This window comes from Anolis carolinensis, chromosome 6 (genome assembly GCF_035594765.1).
Source record: "Anolis carolinensis isolate JA03-04 chromosome 6, rAnoCar3.1.pri, whole genome shotgun sequence".
Classification (NCBI taxonomy): Eukaryota; Metazoa; Chordata; class Lepidosauria; order Squamata; family Dactyloidae; genus Anolis; species Anolis carolinensis.
The window spans coordinates 33,990,834-34,010,752 of record NC_085846.1 but is presented as its reverse complement, the minus strand read 5'-3'; the positions used below and the strand labels follow the sequence as shown (position 1 = coordinate 34,010,752).

Sequence of the window (19,919 nt, the reverse complement as noted above, 5' to 3'; positions counted from 1 at the left end):
GCATCTTATATGTTACAGAGAATTGTGAGATTATGGTAGATAAATTCTTGTTTCATGTTGATCACAATCATAATCTGCGAACATTCTCACTAATGTCCCATGTGAACTGAGCATGTAACCTAGGGTGAAATCAATATTTATTTGCATTTCCTACAATTGTTATTTCCTTTGTTTTCAGTGATCAGGCTATACAAGATGATGATTTTATAGCCATAAAAGCACCACCCACATTCATCATCATAATGCATCAATCTGCGTACAATACAAAAATACCAGGAAAAAAACCGGAAGGGGTGGGCCCTAAAACAGCTCAGTGAAAGATAAGTATATTTAAGTGACCACTGAATGACGAGTTGATTATGAATTGAGAAACTGAAAAGCAATGGGATAAACTGTTTATTAAAGAGGAAGGAATGGTTGGGTGAAGAGGTTTATTCCACAAGCTACAATATTTTAGCCAGAGTCCTGAATTGGGAGTCTTAAAAGCCAAAACGATGACATAGCATCTCCACCACACCCTCAAACCCCAATTTTTCAATACCACTGTTTATAAGCTCATGGACAGCAAGGGGAAATGCGAAGAAGCACCCAACTATGATTCTATAACTGGATGCACAGCAACAGGTGTTTACTTGAGACTCTCTAAGAAATTCTCCAGAGGTCTTAAAGGCATTGAGCTTCTAGCTATGTATTTATACACCTATATATTAATATGTTTACATATCATACACTGTGTTCATTTTAATCAAAGTCAAATTAGGAGTAAGTTTTTTCTCCAATTTGAGAAAAAAGATGATAGTAATAATATGAGTCATAATAGGGTGAACAACTTCCTTTACCACAGGTGAGATTCATGCAACCTTCCAGATGTTGCTGGATTACAGCCCTCCTCATACACTACTGATTGAGTAAAAAGAACTGGGAATTGCAGTCCATTATCATTGGCAGAATCTCACCACCTCTCCTCCTCACACACATCCCCTACTGTCATGAATCCCAACCAGCAAGCTCAATATTCACTCCGCTTCTTTCGCATTGTTGCTGTTCCTTGTTAACATGGTCCTGATGTCAAAAAGCTCTGGTGCATAACACTGTGTATCCTTGGTCTCCCTGGATAACCATTGACCACGTGGAATATCAATACTCTCATAGTTAAGACATGTGCTACCTCAGTGGTTTATGCTTCTTTTAATCCCACACTCCAGCTTTTGTTAACCAAGAGAGCCACATTTCTTCTGCATGAGGGCTATTTTGGATGGATTTCACTGGACTGATCTCAGAGAAATGGCTTTGGACCCTAACTCCCAGGACATGGGCATGAGAGCCAGGTTTCTGGGAGCCATAGTCTTAAAAATTACTTCTCCAAGATCTGGCCTGCAGCATGTGCTTATCTGATTGATCCCTTGCTGTTGTCAGTCACTGCCTTTCCAGGTCCATAAACTTTTCTCTCTTTGTAGAACTGTTGAATTTCAGCTGCTGCCCTTGAAGCAACTCCAGTTTCAAAGACAAGTGGAGATTAACGGGCTATTATTATAGCTCAGAAAGATTTTCCTCAAAGTCTCAACTGCTAAATCAGGCAGGTCAAGAGTTTAAATCTTAAATTTAATTACCATTCTTTTATTGGAATTACAGCATACATCAATTGAGACATAAGTCCCAAAAGATTTGATTTGCAAACTGATACCCCAGCAGTGACACACAATGAAATTCACCACAGAATACTTCACAGTATAACTCGGTTTCCCCCAACCTGGCGTCCCACAGATGGACTGGACATTAACTTTCATGATCTCCCAGCCAGCATAGCTTCTCATTCCTGCCCCATAAAGAACAGAAACAGACCTAGTCAGGCCAAAAAATAGAACAGATCAGAAAAAAAAATATGTATGCATATACTCAGTATAATCTGCCACATTTGCAAAACATAGCTCTTGATACAGAATTTTGAATCATTAAGTAGTAGAAGGCATCCGTTCTATCATTTCACTGAGTTTTCAGCCACAGTGATTAGAAAATTGGCACCTGCCTTTATAACAAGTCAAACTATTGCTGCGATCCTGTAAACTTTCTCAATGCACTAATACCATCAAGGATGAGGGAAGTGGATGAGCCTTCTGGGTACAGTTCCGTAAGGGCACAAAAAGGAGAAAGGGGTGAGCCTGGGAGTATTCTGGTTTTGCTTGTTTCCAGCATAGTTTCTGCCACGATCATAAGACTTCTCCCTTAAAATGAAGACGATAAAGGCTTCCACCACAATTGTAAGACTCCCCTTACTGTTGTTATATTCCTTCTTCTACAACATACAACACATAGACAATTGTAGGCTATGCCTGCATCTGTCATCAATAGAACTGCAGTCTGTTTGTCTGTTCAGCACAGGACTGTGTACATTAACAGTACTGCTCCAGACAGAACTCTTTCTACCTTGAACTTTTCACTGGAAATGCCATGATATGAACCCCAAATCGTCTGCATGCAAAACAATGACAGGGTTACTATCACGGCTGCCTTCGGACCAAGAGCTTTGTCTCAAAAGATTCTGGAAAGCAGCTCTCTGACATTCTCTGACCTTCGGGACAAATGCCATGGCCTTAGATGCAAGCCTGAACAGGTCACCTGCAGCCATCCAGTTTCCAAGCTCCCAGCCAAAAAGGTTGGCAAAGCTTGTGTGGAATGTACAGTTCTTAGAAACTGGGGGCACTGCAGGGGCCAATAGAAGAGAAGTGGTTTTTTGACTATAGCAACAGGATTAGAGTTAATCTGAAGGTGGATACTATATAAAAGCAAGCATGCAAAAATGTCCTGGAGGCCCAAAAGTACTGTGCAGTTGGCCCTGGCAACCAAGTGAAGAGCACAGCAAGCTGGCTCCTCCTGCTGTGTCAGTGAGAAGACCAGTGGTCCCAACTTTGCATCCCTTTCCCAACCAGCTTGGTTGTCTTCCCATGCATAACTCTGCTTACAGAGGAGGGGTGTGCTAACAGTGACAGTAGGAGCATGCCTACCACATGTTCCTTCTAGTTTGGCCCTGGCACCTTTGGAGACATGGGCAAACTGCAGAGGTAGTTTCGACACTTTCAATATGTTTCACATCTCTGATATATACTACACTTTGTCCTTCTTCAACCTGGTGCCCTGGTTTTATCTTTTTTGGACTACAAGTCCCAAACAATCCCTAGCCACAATAGTTATTGATCAAGCTTGCTGAGGAAGAAGACACTAGCTCAAAACATCTGGAAGGCATCAAGTTGGGAAAGCTAGCTAACATGTTTACACAGAAGTCTGCAGAATATTAGCATTAGTGGCTGGAATCCCCTTGATGACAGAATGCAAGTATTGCAGAATGCAGACATTGCACAAAAAGTATCCAATACCTCCTTGCAGAATGGTATTTTCCTGACTGCATAATGGCAATCAGTCACAGTTCAATCACAACAGGTATGCACGAAATAGCATGATTGTTTTTTTTATGAGTACAAAACATGAAGCTTCCAGGAGATTGAATCCATGAGCTAAATTCTGAATCTCTGTTATAGAATTGCATGGAAAGGTCCTGGTCTTTATTCTGTAATTTTAAAATCTGGGTAATAACCGAGTCTGACAATAAAACTCCACCTATACCAGGCATACTTATTCAAGTTTACATTTTTGCCAACTGTTCTAACAACCTGACAATGAAGGCCAATCTGTTTGGATCCCCTTTGTTTGCTCTCCTCTGGCACATTGTGAGCTCCATCCACATTTGATGGGGAGGATAAAAAGATCTGTCTGCTTTTTTTCTTGGCAGGGTTCTCCCCATGCTTTTGAGCAGCTATAAAACAGGCAGAACTTGACCAGGCACCAAAGGTGTATTATTATATTCCTCTATTACATTTATACTCCACTATTCCTACAATGAGTTCAAAAGTTCTCCACTTTCCACAAGAATCCTCTGGGGTAGATCAGGCCAGGAGTAACTCACACTAGGTTAGCCACTGACTTTTAGCTAAATGAAGACTAGAGCCCAAATCTTACAAGTCTCAGCTTAACACACTAATCATGACACCAATGGATGTTCCTAGACTGGTGCTGATCCATGAGCTATTGGCTGCTGGTCCGTGCAATTTTCCAGTAAAAAAAGGAACAACTGTAGCCAATCAGCATACACTTGATACGAGGAAAAAAAGTAATTTACAGTCTGAGAAGCACTCCATTATCCAGCTCTATTACTTGACATGGAGATGCTCTGACTGTGGAGATAGCTTTGAATCCTAAATATCTGCCTGCCACACAACCTTCAGAGGCATGGAGTTCTGTCACCAAGGGATGGGTGAGTAGTCACAATGAAACATAACTTTCTAGTCCTTCTCTTCCCGGATTTGGTGAAAATTCTAATGGTAAACATAATCCACTGAAACAAAGGCTTTTAAAAATCTTCCTATCTCACTAAACTTTTTGCACACTGGCCCAGTTGCCAAAGAACCTCAGTACACTGCGAAGAAGTCGCACATGCTGGTAACACAGAAGAATACAACCATACTCTGTGGCTATATCCTGCAAAAGACAAAGGATTGGCAAATCTTCTCTTAAGCTGTCTCTACACTGTAAAATGCAGTTTGACACCATTTTAACTGCTCTGGCTCAGTCTGATGGAATCCTGAGATTTGTAGATTGGTGAGGCACCAATACACTTTTGGCAAAGAAGGCTAAAGAGCAAATAAAACTACAGATCCCACTATTTCATAGAATTGAGCCACAGCAATTATAGTAGTGTCAAACGGCATTCACGGCACAGTATATATGCATCCAAAGTACCCTTTAGCAATTTAATAAAGAAACCCTTGATTTTGAAAACAAAAGCACAGCATTAAAACAAAGTATGAAAAGTCTAACATCTGATTAAAAAGGAACTTTTCAAAGCACTGGTGAATTGGTGTCCATTGCCACCTAGTGGCCGATTAGTCACAACACCTATATGAGCGATCCATTGTCTCTTTTAAAACTTTGGTTCTTTTTTTTAGTCCTGGGAACCTTAGAAACACTTTGGCACTCTTTGCACAAAAGGCACTTCTGGCCTCCTCTGCTTCCTCTTCTGGGTTGTCTTCTGGAAGATCTTTCTAAGAGGCTGAACACATTTGTGTATCTCAGATCATTGCTGACCCTAATGGGTCCCTAATGAGTAGTGCTATCATTTCCAGATGACCAAGATGTGGGAAGGTTAGAAGCACTGCAGGGAAGGTGCAAGAAATCAACCTTGCGTGTTGGCAGAAACAGTTTTATGCTTTCTGTCCCAAACTGGAAGGGACTCCTCTTTTAGCTGCAAGCTCTTCCAAAAGACAGAAAGAAGATGGATTGGATGCCAAAAGTACACAATAAATTTTCAGGCTTCATGAATCCAACTCAAAGGGGTTTGATTGGTCCAATGATGACTAGCCAGAGCAGCTGAAAACAAAACCTGAGAAAACAGACTTCAGAGATGCTGGAGATAGGTAGCAGAGGAAAAATCTTCTTGTCGGGTCTTGCTTGTGAACTTCTTGGCCACAGCTGACTGCAACTGATGGCAATGGCCCGGATGGAGTTTTGGCTGGATACAGCGAAACAAATCTTATCGTCCACATGCTCAGCCCCCACTCCAGTTGATAGTGTCTATATTGCTATTTTAAAAATAGTGAGCAGATGGAAAAGAGTAATGCTATTTATTTCTTTGCTAGCTCTGGCTTGCATTTCATCTTGAAAAATCCTTAAATAACTTCCACAGCCTGGTAAAAATAGTCTCTGATGGAAATTTCACAGTATTCATTTCAGCCATTTTGTTTTCTAGCATGATTCCTTAAGATTTTCTCCAAACATAATTTGGGCCATGGCTTAGACACCAAATCCTAGGACATAGCACCCCAGAACAGATGATATAGTAGTAATAATTGAGTGTCTCAAGAGTATGTATACAGCAATAAGGAGGGATAAATTATAATTGGGACAGGATATATGTGCTGTTGCTTGTTTAAGAGAAATAATTACAACACAGCATCAATCTTCTGTTCTCCTTTCTAGAGTAGAAGCAAGTTCCTGATATTTGGCAAAGAACAAAAAAATAGCCTTCTCAAGACATTTGCTGTGCATCCCTCCATTTTGTACATAAAACCTGATTAGAGTGACAGCTGAATCTTTAACAGTAGAGAAGGAATAATGTCTCCCACTGCATCTGAGGACAGAAGCCAAAAAAAAAAAAAAAGGGGGAGTCCAGGACAGATTTTGTAGAACATACAGTCATTCTTGTTTCTCATCTTCATATCTGATATCTAAATTGACTGCTTCACTTTACCTAATGGCAGGGATGGCCCTGCCTCTTAGGAAAGCAGTATAACAATTTCTTTGCTCACGTAATTGATCTTCCAAATCAGCCATAGAAGGTTTCTACACAAACAAGCTCCAGTTTGGCAAAAACAGCTACTGCCATTTTCAGTGCTCATTTTGATGCCCTGTTAGCAAAACCTTCTGGACCAGCAAGTGCACCTACAATAAAGCCACTCATAAAAGAAAAAAAAGGAACTGGGTAGAACAAGCTAATCAGTCCCTGCTCTCTCCAGAGAGGCATGAAAATTGTTGGGAAGGCAAAATAAGGAACCCAAATCAAGTTCCAGGGGAGAAGGTATGTAAATCTTGACATAGTTAGGAAAGAAGGCAGTCCATTCATGGCAACAGAATCCAGATATGGATGCTTTAGGTGTAGAAGAGCAGAAACAGGAGTGCAAATTGTCACCGATACTTAGAACAAAGTAGGCCTAAAGCTCTGCACTCCTTGGATGATGGAAGTAATTGAGGGGTATCTTCCATAAAGCTGTATGCCTTGCTCCGAGCTATATTTCACCAAAGGGTTTAGTCTATTTTAAGAATGTCAGAGTTGGCCTTCAAGAGATAAAGGCTGTCGTCAACAAGGAAACTGCAAGAAGAAGAGGAATGGCAAAGTTAATGGAACAGTCATTAAGTGATGGACTAGATTAGCTAATAAGCCTATATTTAAAGGAATGAGAACAGGTTTTATAAACTAGTAGTACTGGGTCAAAGAACTTGTGGTGTATCTGCCTATCAGAGTTTGGAAAAGTCATTTTAAAAATACAGCTTCCAGAATCTACCAGATAGCATGGGGAAAGGGTTATTACGAGAGCTGCAGTTTAAAAATAAATTATCCCAAGCTCTGCCACCTCTTGCCATATCCTGATTCTGTCCTCAGAAGAAGTCTTATTTCTCCATCTACCATATTCCTATGCTTTATATGTTCCCCAGCAGATATGTGACACCACAACAAACAGAAGCATGGAATATTTTCTCAACACACTATACTCTGGTCAAAAAGCTACACGCAGATTCATTTTTCAGAGGCATATGAACCATGTTTTAATCAGACTCCCTACAGACTAGATAATTTACCAGGCAATGCTGTAAAACATGATACAGAGTAGGGGTAGAATATTTGTACAGAAGACTATCAATTTCCATCCAACCTAGTCAAATGTCAAATGTCCCCTGCCTCTGCTGTAGATCATGGTTTCTCCCAGTTTATTCCCATCATCTCATATTTTAAAGTAGAATGCCTCTGAATATGTAGATTAACTATGGTTGACAGATACATAGTTACTATGGGCTCATCCAATAGTTTTAAAAGTATGATAAAGAGACTGCATCTTGTGGCAATAATCTCCAAGGCCAAAAAAGTACAAAAGTGAGGAAGAGAGGGGGGAAAGCATCAAGGCTGACCTGTAGAAAAGGATGTTGACAGGGATAGTGCTGATGTGCCAGATGGCATGGGCATCAAAGACCCAAAGCAATGGTGGGAAATCCAGAAGCTCCAGAAGAGCCAAAGCCTGGAGCAGTAGCACAACTGCCACACACTTCCAGACGTAAGGCAGACGTTGTTGATTCCTCACGCACCAGCCCAGCCACCAAAAAAGATTGAGAAGGCCTGCAAAAAACAGCATCAGAAAAAAAGAAAAGAGAATCAACATAGTATAGTCAGCCTTTCACATTGAAAGTTTTTCTGTTCCTGGTTTGAAAGTCTTCTTCCTATTTAATTATGTGGTATTTACTTTGAAGAAAGTTTTTGTACTCCAGACACTTCGTGTTTTGTGGCTGCCACAAACTATGTTGAATTGATTGAGATTTGATGCAATATTCATTGAAAAACTATTGCAAAATGTGCTGCATTTTGTCTTGCAAAAACTTTTTTTTCAGTTTAATAAACCTTTTCTATCTTTCTATGATAGACCCAATTAGGAAAGGACATTTATAATCCAGGCACAAAAACTGTGTTACATAATGTTATTTGTGGATTTGGTTAACATGGTCTCTTTAAAAATCTCTATAGGAGCCCCCGGTGGCATAGCATGTTAAACCGCTGAGCTGCTGAACTTGCTGACCAAAAGGTCGCTGGTTCGAATCCAGGGAATGAAGCTGAGGTCCCGCTGTTGGCCTCAACTTCTGCCAACCTAGCAGTTCAAAAGCATGCAAATGTGAGTAGATCAATAGGTACCGCTCTGGCGGGAAGGTAATGGCGCTGCATGCAGTCATTGTCAGAGCGCGCGGTTTGGATAAACACACATGCAGCGGAAGATCAACGAAGAATCACTGGCACCAATAAAGAGGCTGAAGCCTGTTTGGCTATCTACAAAAGATTTACTAACAAACGGAAAACTCTCAAGACGATATATACAGACAGAGTGCAGAGAGGTAGAGAGCAGAGGGCAGAGAGATAACACAAGGAGCTATTTATAACCACCTCTGCTGTCTGATGCAATACACAGTTAACTCTTTACACACTCGCATAGTGGACAGCAGACAGTGCATGATGCAATCTCCAGCTCACATTGCAACACTATAACTCAATTACATTTAAACAACTCTATATACAATAATTCCCACTTCAACAATTCCCCCTCTTTAAATGTAATTTAGTCATCACAGTTATATACACAGCTCGAACACATTTCAATCATCTTATTTCACAGTCATAACATTGTTACACTCTGAATGTCTAACTTTGTAACTGAGGTTAAACAAACATATACAAAACTTCTTTTTACATGTATGGGGAACACTTTCACAAGTTTACAATTCATTACACACAATCACCAACAACTATAGACTCATTCTTCAACAATTACAAATCTACCTCTACTAACAAAATCTTTTGCCACAGGTGTTTTATAAAACTTCGTTGGATCATATGTATATGGTACTAAAGCATATCTCTTCTTCTCTACACTAACATGACTCAAATTTACCTCTTCTTTAGCTTCTTGTTTCACCTGTGTGTCTACACCTTTGTTACTAGATCTTCTTCTTGTTCCTTCTTTCTTAGGTGTACCTTGACTTACTTTCTTTGGTGTTGTGCATTCTGATTTCACTGACTCAATTACTTTCTTAGATGTTTCTTCACTTTCTACATTAACTTTAACTCTCTGAAAACCATGTAACTTTTCTACATTAAAATGTATATTATTCCAATCTCTGGGTTTTTCCAAATAAGCCATCTTTGACAATTTCACTTTGGTAGGCATCTCTAAGAACTTGTAAGACGTTTTGCTGTACCCAATGAATGTCATTTCTTTGTATTTTTCTTTCTTATTTGCTCTCTCACTGGCTGGGATGACTATATTTGCTCTCTGGCCAAATATTCTCAAAAACTTGTAATTTGGTACATGATCATACAACTTTCGAAAAGAAATGTCTTGCACACACTCATCCCACAGCCTGTTTGTCAAATAATTACATGTTTATAACACTTCTGGCCAATAACTGTTAGCTATATGACTGTCTTTAAATATACACAATTTCATCTCATTTAACAGCTGTGCTCTTTTTTCAGCAACACCTTCTTCACCTTTCATTTGTTCAATTTCAATCCAATTAATATTCTTTGACCTTAACAATGCTTTAAATTCACTGCCACAGACTCCTGCACCTTTGTCAATTATTAAAGTGTCCAATTTCTTTTCATACACATTTTCTACCAAACTTAGCCAATCACTCAATTTTCTAGTTGCTTCTGATAAGTCTGCAAAGAAATATGCATAACCGAATCTGCTCATTCTTTCTACAATAAGCATCATATATTTTGATCCACCAGTACTTTTCTCAAAAGGACCCTCAATATGTACATGTACAATATGCCACATGACCTTGGAGGTGTCTACGGACAATGCCAGTTCTTCAGCTTAGAAATGGAGTTGAGCACCAACCCCCAGAGTCGGACATGACTAGATGTAATGTCAGGGGAAACCTTTACCTTAAAAATGTCTAGGTCCTCCAGTGGAACTTTATGGCCAATTTCCACTGGAAATCACAATTCTGTGCTCAACCTCTGGCAGCACAATTCTGAGGTCAGTCTCTGGCAGAAACTGACTACAGAATCACACTGGGGGACCTAGATTCCTAGAGAGGCATTCACTCAGATTTAAAAAAAAAACGGGATTTTTATTCAGACTTCCATTTTTGGAGGAGTCATATGGCACTAACCCCAGCAAATGTGGGGGTCTGACTGTAATAGTAGAAAGTGAGGATGGGCAGCAATGTTGGACTCATATGCTTCACTGAGTTGAGGACATTTTTGAGATCTGCCTATCTTCCTAATATAATGTACATTCGATGGGCAATCGAATTTTACCTCAGTATTCATGATGGGGAAGCATCCCTTCAGTCACTGCACATGAAGACTAATGTAGTGGGTGCAAGGCTGACTAGGCAGCTCAGTGCCCATCCTCTGACATCTCTTCTGGCCTCCCAACAGCTGCTTCACTTTGTTTGTCTTACAGTAAGGCCAGCCCTTGTATCACAGAATCATAGAGTTGGAAGAGACCTCATGGGCCATCCAGTCCAACCCCCTGCTAAGAAGCAGGAAAATCATATTCAAAGCACCCCTGACAGATGGCCATCCAGCCTCTGCTTAAAATGACAGCAGCAGAAGAATTTAGTGACTCTCTCATGATTGCTATTCCAAATAAACAAGGCCAGTGCACACATGAAACTGTAAAAAGGTGTGCAGGGAGCATGTGTCTTGATTTAAAGCAAACAAATGCTTCCAGTAGCCAATCAATAACAGGAATTGGATTCAGAATGAGGGATGTTCCATGTGCATTGTTTTGAAGCAGTCGTCATTTTCAATAGGCTTTTCTTTTAATGTCTTTTAATGTCACAGTGTTACCAAATGCAGACCTGCAACCCTCACACTGTCCTATTATCTGCTGGACCACTATATGACATCATCTGCAAGCCACACCAACATCCCAGCTGTTCACATCAGTATGTCTGAAAAATAAAGGAATGCCACTCCACTGAGCCTCACCAATTGCCACATTAGCAGCCATGTTGTAACCATAGTCAAAGCGCACAAGCGTGAGATACGAGACGTGGCAGGCCAGGAAGAGCAGCAGGAAGCACCCAAAGGCGTTAGCAAAGGTTGGATGTTTCAGGCCCAGGGTTCTGCAAGGAAAAGAAGATGTGCTGAAGAAATGTTCAAGGGTACAATAGTTTATAGGTATCGCAGCTGACATACTTCCTCATAGTATAGGAGTACAAAAATGCTGCAAAGGCAAACCCACTGTCATCCAGCCAAAGTTGACACAACACAAATATATTTTGCCCACCATTGCAGGAGAATATTGATTGCTCATAGTTCAAGCAAGCATCCCTGCTTTATTCCAAATCAGATTACATGTGATAATTTAAGGAAGCTTCATATATATGAGAATAATACAGACAAACACATATGTAACAAGTATGAATGCTACCATTTTGTTCCAGCAAAATTCTTGCATGTTTAGTCAAGGTGTGGTTGGAAGTGAAGAGAAGCAACTGTTGCAATGTTTCCATGTAGGAAGTTGTGGCTATAGAAATACTGCCATGTTTCTACCTATCACATTGCCACTGAAAGCACAGGAGCCTTTCCAGACACAAAGATGACAACCCCTCTAGAGAGAGAAGTTACATTTTCTTTTCTTAATTCTATTTAAATTGCCAATGTGAAATCCTTCTCTATTCTGTTTAGAATAATTTTGTGCACCACAGAGGAAAATACAACTTCCTTTTCAGAAGGCAGAGGAGGGGTGAAATCTAGAACATCTGTGCTAGTTTTCTATTTAAAAGAAGTTAAATCTCACTAGAATGCAGCACAAGACCAATGGCAACACGCAGCAGCCAAAAGTTGCTTTGTCTTTTAAACATAATAAATTATACATGTAATGCAGAAAGCGAAATGAGAGGGATTTTTCTCCTGCCTTTACTCTGTAATCTGTGATTACGCAATGCAGTTGAGTAGAACAAGATTCAGGACAGAAGCAAAGGAACAGTTTTCACATGGCATACAGTTAACACTGTGGGCGCAAAGAGATGCCATGATTGCTATCAGTCTAGATTGCTTTGAAAGTAAATCAGACCAATCTATTTTTGGAAAAAATGTTGTCATTTTTGCTATTAATTACCACATTCTTAATGACTTTGATTTGTGGCAACTCTGTAAATAAGACACCTCCAAGAAACCCTGTTTTTAACAGGTACTTAGGTCCTGGAAACACAGAATTGCAAACCCCATCAGTAGTTGCTATACTATTTGTATTAGAGGTGGTATCCCTATTAATTTATTGCCCATCACATAGTGGAATCTTAATAAATACCTTCTTGCCACTTTGTCATTAACAGTAAGAAAGTTCTGTCTGATGGAAAGCTACAGAGACCTTTGGCCTGATTCATCATGTCTCTACTTAGAAGACTCACCTGACACAACACAAGTAAATAGAATGAAGGATGACTGCTGATGCACAAAAATAGTCCATTTTCTGTGGGAAGATAAAACTGCATTAGAGATCTCACTCAAAGCTATCTGCTAGCTTTAAATATTTCTGTGATTCCTCCTATCTTTTTTAGAGTAACACAGAGATGTTCCCCACACTATCCCCATTACTTTTTTCACTATAAATATGACCTACAACTTGTCTGGAATAATCTGACACCTCGCTGGCTTTTGACTAGAGCATTCCAGAAATGGTTTGCCCTAGTAAGATCATCATTTTTCTTGTGCTTTAAAGGCTACTTATACTATGAAGTTTTTCTGGTTCTGTTGAAGAGAATGTACTGTTGGATAAGAGCAGAGCTACAAAACTCACTTGGGGCCCTTCCAGATAGGCCCTATATCCCAGGATCTAATCCCAGGTTTTCTGCATTAAACTGGATTATACGAGTCCCCAGTGTCTGATAATCTGGGATAAACAGAAAACATGGGATCAGATCCTAGGACATGGGGCTTGTCTGGAAGGGCCTATGGGGCCCTTCCACACAGCCATATAACCCAGGATATCAAGGCAGGAAATCCCACAATATCTGCCTTGAACTGGGTTATCTGAGTCCACACTGCAATATACTCCAGTTCAAAGCAGATACTATGGTATTTCCTGCCTTGATATTCTGGGTTATATGATTGTGTGGAAGGGTCTTGAGTTACCTTGGTTCGGTGTCTTTTGTAGGGCTAATCTATTTCATAGGCTTATTGTACACTTAAAATGAGACAGAGTGAAGAGAACCATGGGCTTCACTTTGAGTTCCTCAAAGTGAAGATGAGAAATAAATGTAACAAAATAAAGACTGTATTTCATCATATAGTCACACACACCCTTTTACTATTATGCTATGAAATACAGTGCATTTAGCAAAGATGTTAGGCCACATCTCCCACGTGAAATAAAAACTAACTATACACAATACTTATTAAAATTATTTCCCCTTTTTTCCTTTACATCATGCATTAGATGGCTCTCCTTTTAGCACAAGGAACTGTCTTTGTTATCAAGTACAACACAAATTTACAGTGCTGTATAAACAATAAACAATCATGACTATTACCGGTAAGTTTGAAAAAAGTGCTATTCCAGAATTATCTTGGAAGAAAATCTCATGCAAACTGTACTATGACTTAGAAAAAAATATTTGCTATGTAATATTTATCTTTAGAAAAAATAAAACACTGGAAATATCAATCAAAATTTTCTTGCAAAAGAGATCCCTACTCAAATTTGGCGATGTTTTCATGACTTAACTGTAACTGCTCACCTCAGTTAGGTTTGTTTCTCGAGTGTGGAAAACTGTAGACCAGACCCAGGCATTTAAAGAAACCTGAAGGGAAGAAATAATAGCCAGAAAACATCACATTTTTTGAGATTGATCAATAAAACTATGGAGCAAACATTGTAGAAACACATAAAAACGAGCTGCTCAGCTAAGCCCCCAAGTGAATATCATATGGTACTTATATCAAAAACCTAATTGAGCTATGAAATTATGGAAATGCTGGGAAAAATGTATCAGTAAAAGTGAAGTACTCCCAGAATCGATGTTCAGGCCTGGTGCTAATTTTGCACCTATGTATCCCTTCTTTATAACTTCCCTCTTTTTCTTTGTGTACTGTAGAAGGGCAACTCTTTCTTACCCTCTGCCACAACTGCAATTCAGATAATGATTAGAGCTACTGTAATTTAAGATCCTTTCCAAAGGCATCATTTAAGCCCATGTCCTCATAGAGTGGCTTCTGATGTACATTCATATATACAAAAGGATTGTTGCCACAGGAAAACAATATTTAAAAACCACTTACCCAAGCAAAGGCGATACAAGTATGGTACATGGGAGAAGAACGAGGGACAAGAGCTTTGTATCTGTTCAGCATCACAAAATTGGCAAGTCCATTAAGGAATGAAGCAAAGGCAGAAGCAGGTTCCTGAAAAAACAGGAAACGGGAAAAGGGCCACTATGGAGAGTGGATAGGAGAGAAGAGAAGGACAGCAAGAAGAAAAAAGAAGGTCATCAACCAAAAGTGAAAATACAGTTCCCCCCACCCCCCAAGTCTGGTTTGGAGTTAAAGCAGCCTTTACCAAGTCAGACACTCCAGATATATTGAACTACTGCTTCCTTCTTCTCCAGCCAAATATATATACATATGTTTTGGATAGCACAGGAATGGGTTAACACATATGTGAAATTTGTTTTGCTGTCTGTGCCCCTGTTCAGAAGATGTCACCTTACTTTCTCTCCCTGTGATCACTGAATTTTGAAAAAATTGGTGTGCTGTGGAAACAAGGATTGGTGAGAAAGCTTCAGTTGAGACACCTTTTCCCCATAACTCTTCCAGGAGTGAATTTCCTTTCCTTGGCGTAGATTTCCTCACACTTCCTATGGTCTCACCCCCATTCTTAACTATATGTGAGATCTGTAACTTGTGGACTGCCTGTGTTGTATGATTATTAGATGTCTTGATATAGTATGTTTATACATACATACATACATACATACACAGTCTCAAGAGTACCTTCTGCATAAAGGCGTCATGACTCAATTGCCCAGCGTATGCCTCAGATTCAAGCCCTGCCATCTTTATTTGAAGTTTCTCAAAAGGCATAGATAGAAAATCTCTCTGCTCTGGTGCTTTAAACATCCCCTACCTCAAAAACTCAAGGATATGGGTGAACTGACAAACAGGCTGATATGAGAACGTTAAACCTCTCCGATTCACACAACTGCAGCAGTTTGGCTTTGCAAACATGGCTTTACCTTTCCATGAAATTGAGGCACTTTGTAGCCTTCTTGGACGTAAAGGCCCACCGTAAGCCACATACATTCATATTTGCAATCGTCTTTGCAGGTCCAGCCTAGAACACAGATGGGGGGAAATTCACAAAATAAAAGAGGTGTTTGGACAATGCCTGAAAACAGTGGAATCATCAAAATAAATTTCAAGGAAGAGGGTGGGATTAGAGGATATATCAATATGCCACAAATGCTTGGAGAAAGCTAAAATGGAAATATTATATTTGTATTAAAATTGTTATTTGGTATCCTACCAGGGGTGTATTTTTGCCATGCCTAATTCAGATGCACAACTAAATATGTAAATGTTGAAAATGGGAATAATTAAACTTTTCTCAGTAAAAGAGGCAGGATGAAAAATGTTTAATGATGCAATGCCATACACACTGTTATTACATGTGTATCTGACCTTTCCTTCAAAGAACAGAAGGTGATATAAACGGTTGTCATACAATGTTACACTCAGAATAATGCTCTTTTCTGGGCAGATTAGGCTGAGGACCGATTCAGTCTCCTAACCTGAGTTCTAGGCTAAAACAACGCATTGACTCCGCTTACTTGGGTGTATGTTTAGATGAAACCAGAGGGTCTGTTGTTGTGAACTGCCTTCAAGTTCACTTTAACCCACTGTGACTTAATGAGTGAAAAACCTCCAAACCACCTCTCCTCAATAACCCTTGGGCCATGGCTCTTCCGACTGAATCTATCCATCTGGAAGAGACATCTTTTTGTTCCATCCTCCTCTTTACCAAGCATTCTCAACTTTTCTAGTGACAACTGTCCACATACATGACATTTAAATATATACAATTATAAAATAACATTAAATTAAAATCCTCAAAGCTTTGTTGTTGTTCTTGAACAATTAATAAACACATAAAAATAACAATCTGTAACAGATAAAATTAGAAGAATGCAGCAGTAACAGACCTGACAGTACTCTATTTGTATAATGCTATGTAACAGGAGGGTTGGGGAGGTACAAATCTGGGAAAAGATGTGATATGACCATTGTACTATGCTTTAAAGGCTTTGATTTTTTTTAAAAAAAAGTCATACACAATGTTTTCAATTCTTCTGGAGGAAGAGGCATGTCACTAGTACCTTCAGAGGGTGCATCTACATTGTAGATGAACATAATTGCCATGGTTGCATGCTATAGAATCGTGGGAATTGTAGTTTTACAAAGCTTTTAGCTTTCTCTGCCAAAGAGTGCCAGTGCCTCACCAAACTACAACTCCCAGGATTGTTTAACATGGAGCCATGGCAGCTGAAGTGGTGTGAAAGTGCATTGTGCCCCCTTCCACTCAGCTGTATGAAATCCACATTGAACTGGATTATATGGCAGTGTAGACTCAGATAGCCCAGTTCGAAACAGATATTGATTATCTGATTTGATACTCTGAGGCCCCTTCCACACAGCTAAATAAAATCCGACATTATTTGCTTTGAACTGGAATTTATGGCAGTGTGGACTTGGGTATTGCAGGTCAAAGCAAACATTGTGGATTATTCTGCCTTGATATTCTGGGTTATATGGCTGTGTGGAAGGGACCTCACATAACCCAGTTCAAAGAAGATATTGCGGGATTTTCTGTCTCAGTATTATGAGTTATATGACTATGTGGAAGAGACCTAAGCCTAAGGTGTAAATCCACCCAGGGCTTTTACACATTGTCATATAACCCAGAATATCAAGGCAGAAAATCCCACAATATCTGCTTTGAACTGGGTTATCTGAGTCCACACTGCCATAAATTGATAATAATATTACAATGTAATACAATACAATAATAATAATAATAATAATAATCTATTATAATTGTATATTACATATTACATGCAATATTACTAATAATATTGCAACATAGTGGTATAATAAAACATAGTAATATATAATGCTTATATTGTTCTATGCTAATAACATAATATATTGTGTGTAGGTTTCCCCTGACGTTAAGTCCAGTCATGTCTGACTCTGGAGGTTGGTGCTCATCTCCATTTCTAAGCCGAAGAGCTGGCGTTGTCCGCAGACACCTCCAAGATCATGTGGCAGGTATGACTGCATGGAGCGCTGTTACCTTCCCGCTGGAGCGGTACCTATTGATTTACTCACATTTGCATGTTTTTGAACTGCTAGGTTGGCAGGAGATGGAGCTAACAGCGGGCGCTCAAGCTGCTCCCGGGATTTGAACCTGGGACCTTTTGGTCTGCAAGTTCAGGAGCTCAGTGCTTTAATGCACTTCGCCACCAGGGCTCTTATATTGTGTGTACAGTGTGTTAAAGCGCTGAGCTGCTGAACTTGCGAACCAAAGCTGCCCTGAGTCCCCTTAGGGGTGAGAAGGGTGGGATATAAATGTAGCCAATAGATAAATATATAAATTTCAGTTCCAAGCAGAAAATATGGGATTTTATTCAGCTGTGTGGAAGGGGCCTCAGAGACTTGATATCCTTTAATGAAGGAAAGACACTTTGCACAGGCACAAGACCCACCATCTCCTTGGCGACTCCCCCCTTCCAGCATAAAACTTCAGGTCCCATCTACACTGGCATTTAATGCAGTTTGAAACTACATTATACGGTCAAGGGGGAATCATATAATGCAGTTTAACTGCATTATGTGAATCTATATCAAGCAGGGGCAAACTTGGGCCTTCCAGGGGGGTTTGGACTCCAACTCCCACCATTCCTAACAGCCTCAGGCCCCTTCCTTTTCTCCCTCAGCCGCTTAAGCGGCTGAGGGAGAAAAGGAAAGGGCCTGAGGCTGTTAGGAATGGTGGGAGTTGGAGTCCAAAACCCCCTGGAAGGCCCAAGTTTGCCCATGCTTGGTCTATACTGACCCTACAATACAGTTTGGAACCCACGTTAGGAGAACACTGTATTAGATAGCAGTGTAGATAAGGTCCTTAAGTAATTGGTCCATAGAACAGGTAGGCGGTGCCACCAAGCGCCAATGAAGAGGAGAGAACGGGGCTTCGTTCCTGGTGGGCGTGGCTTCCTTGAAAAGACCACACTGCGGACCCTGAGTCTCTGGCGGTGGGCGTGGCCTCTCTCCTGCCCTCTTCCCCGTTACCTGTCAGGCTCATGTAGAGTGGCTGGCGGGAGCGGAAGTGCCGCAGCCCGGCCCCGGAGCAGTTGCGCCTCTCGCAGTGGGTCAGGCACTCCCGGTAGACGGGCTCCCGGTCGCCCCGAGAACCCTGCGCCGGGGCGGGGCCGGCTCCCGCCGCTCCCAGCAGAAGCAGCAGCAGCGCGGCCCGAGCCGCCATCCCGCCTCCCGGGAGGCTCAGGAGCGCCACTTCTGGTCCGCGCCGGAAGTGGTCCTTCTTTTGAACTGCCTTAAAGGAAGCCATGGAAACAGGGAAACACGAGCTGAGCGCCAAAGGTTCCGCCGCAGTGACAGCACTGATCAGGGATCGTGGTCAATAATTACTTTTGTTTGTCAATACATGGTGTGTGTCCTCTCCAAAGCTGTATTCACCCGTAACATTTCATCTTGTTTGAATATTTCTTTTGGGCGTTAACAAGATTTAAGGTTCCAATGTTACTTTGCTAACCTTGTTTTCATATCTAACTTTAGTATATGTCTGTGTAATGGTTTATTTTCTGTGTTTTCCCCTGACATTAAGTCCAGTCATGTCCGATTCTGGGGGTTAGTGCTCATCTCCATTTCTAAGCCAAAGAGCCGGCATTGTCCATAGACACCACCAAGGTCATGTGGCTGGCATGACTGCATGGAACGCTGTTACCTTCCCACCGGAGCGGTACCTATTGATCTACTCATATTTGAATGTTTTTGAACTGCTTGATTGGTAGAAGCTGGGGCTAACAGCGTGAGCACACCCCACTCCTGGATTTAAACCGCCAACCTTTCGGTCAGCAAGTTCAACAGCTCAGCGGTTTAATCCGCTCCACCACTGGGGAGTCCTGTGTTTATAATAATAATAATACATTAGAGTCTCGCTTATCCAAAATAAACGGTCCGGCAGAATGTTGGATAAGCAAATATGTTGGATAATAAGGAGGGATTAAGGAAAAGCCTATTAAACATCAAATTAGATTATGATTTTACAAATTAAGCACTAAAACATCATGTTATACAAATTTGACCAAAAAAGTAGTTCAATATGAACTAATGTTATGTTGTAATTACTGTATTTACAAATTTAGCACCAAAATATCACGATTTATTGAAAACATTGACTACAAAAATGCGTTGGATAATCCAGAACGTTGGATAAGCGAGTGTTGGATAAGTGAGACTCTACTGTAATAATAAATCTTTATATGCCGCTTTTCTCCCATGATGGAGACCCAAACCG

The 19,919-nt window shown here is 40.5% G+C and overlaps 1 protein-coding gene across 2 annotated transcripts; it reads right to left on the bottom strand.

Moving 5' to 3' along the window:
• Positions 1-1,596: 1,596 nt before the first annotated feature.
• pgap3 (post-GPI attachment to proteins phospholipase 3) lies at positions 1,597-18,921 on the bottom strand. 2 transcript variants are annotated; one of them, XM_008113333.3, is made up of 8 exons: positions 18,674-18,921; positions 15,565-15,662; positions 14,612-14,734; positions 14,071-14,133; positions 12,742-12,803; positions 11,315-11,451; positions 7,732-7,936; positions 1,597-6,916 (listed from the first exon to the last, which is right to left on the bottom strand). In XM_008113333.3, exons 1-8 carry the CDS (start codon positions 18,864-18,866, stop codon positions 6,853-6,855), a joined length of 945 nt encoding a protein of 314 aa, XP_008111540.2. In that variant the 5' UTR covers positions 18,867-18,921; the 3' UTR covers positions 1,597-6,852. The 2 variants fall into 2 exon arrangements, with proteins under 2 accessions (XP_008111540.2, XP_003222491.3); XM_003222443.4 differs by having other exon boundaries at positions 14,612-14,764; positions 18,674-18,920.
• Between the last annotated feature and the right edge of the window lie 998 nt (positions 18,922-19,919).

Excerpts from the sequence above, each read along its gene's own strand:
- pgap3 (XM_003222443.4), bottom strand. The coding sequence starts at position 18,866 with ATGGCGGCTCGGGCCGCGCTGCTGCTGCTTCTGCTGGGAGCGGCGGGA. Across the intron at positions 15,663-18,673 it reads ACTCTACATGAGCCTGACAG|GCTGGACCTGCAAAGACGAT; the intron begins GTAACGGGGAAG and ends TCTGTGTTCTAG. Across the intron at positions 14,134-14,611 it reads CTTGTATCGCCTTTGCTTGG|GTTTCTTTAAATGCCTGGGT; the intron begins GTAAGTGGTTTT and ends TCTTCCCTTCAG.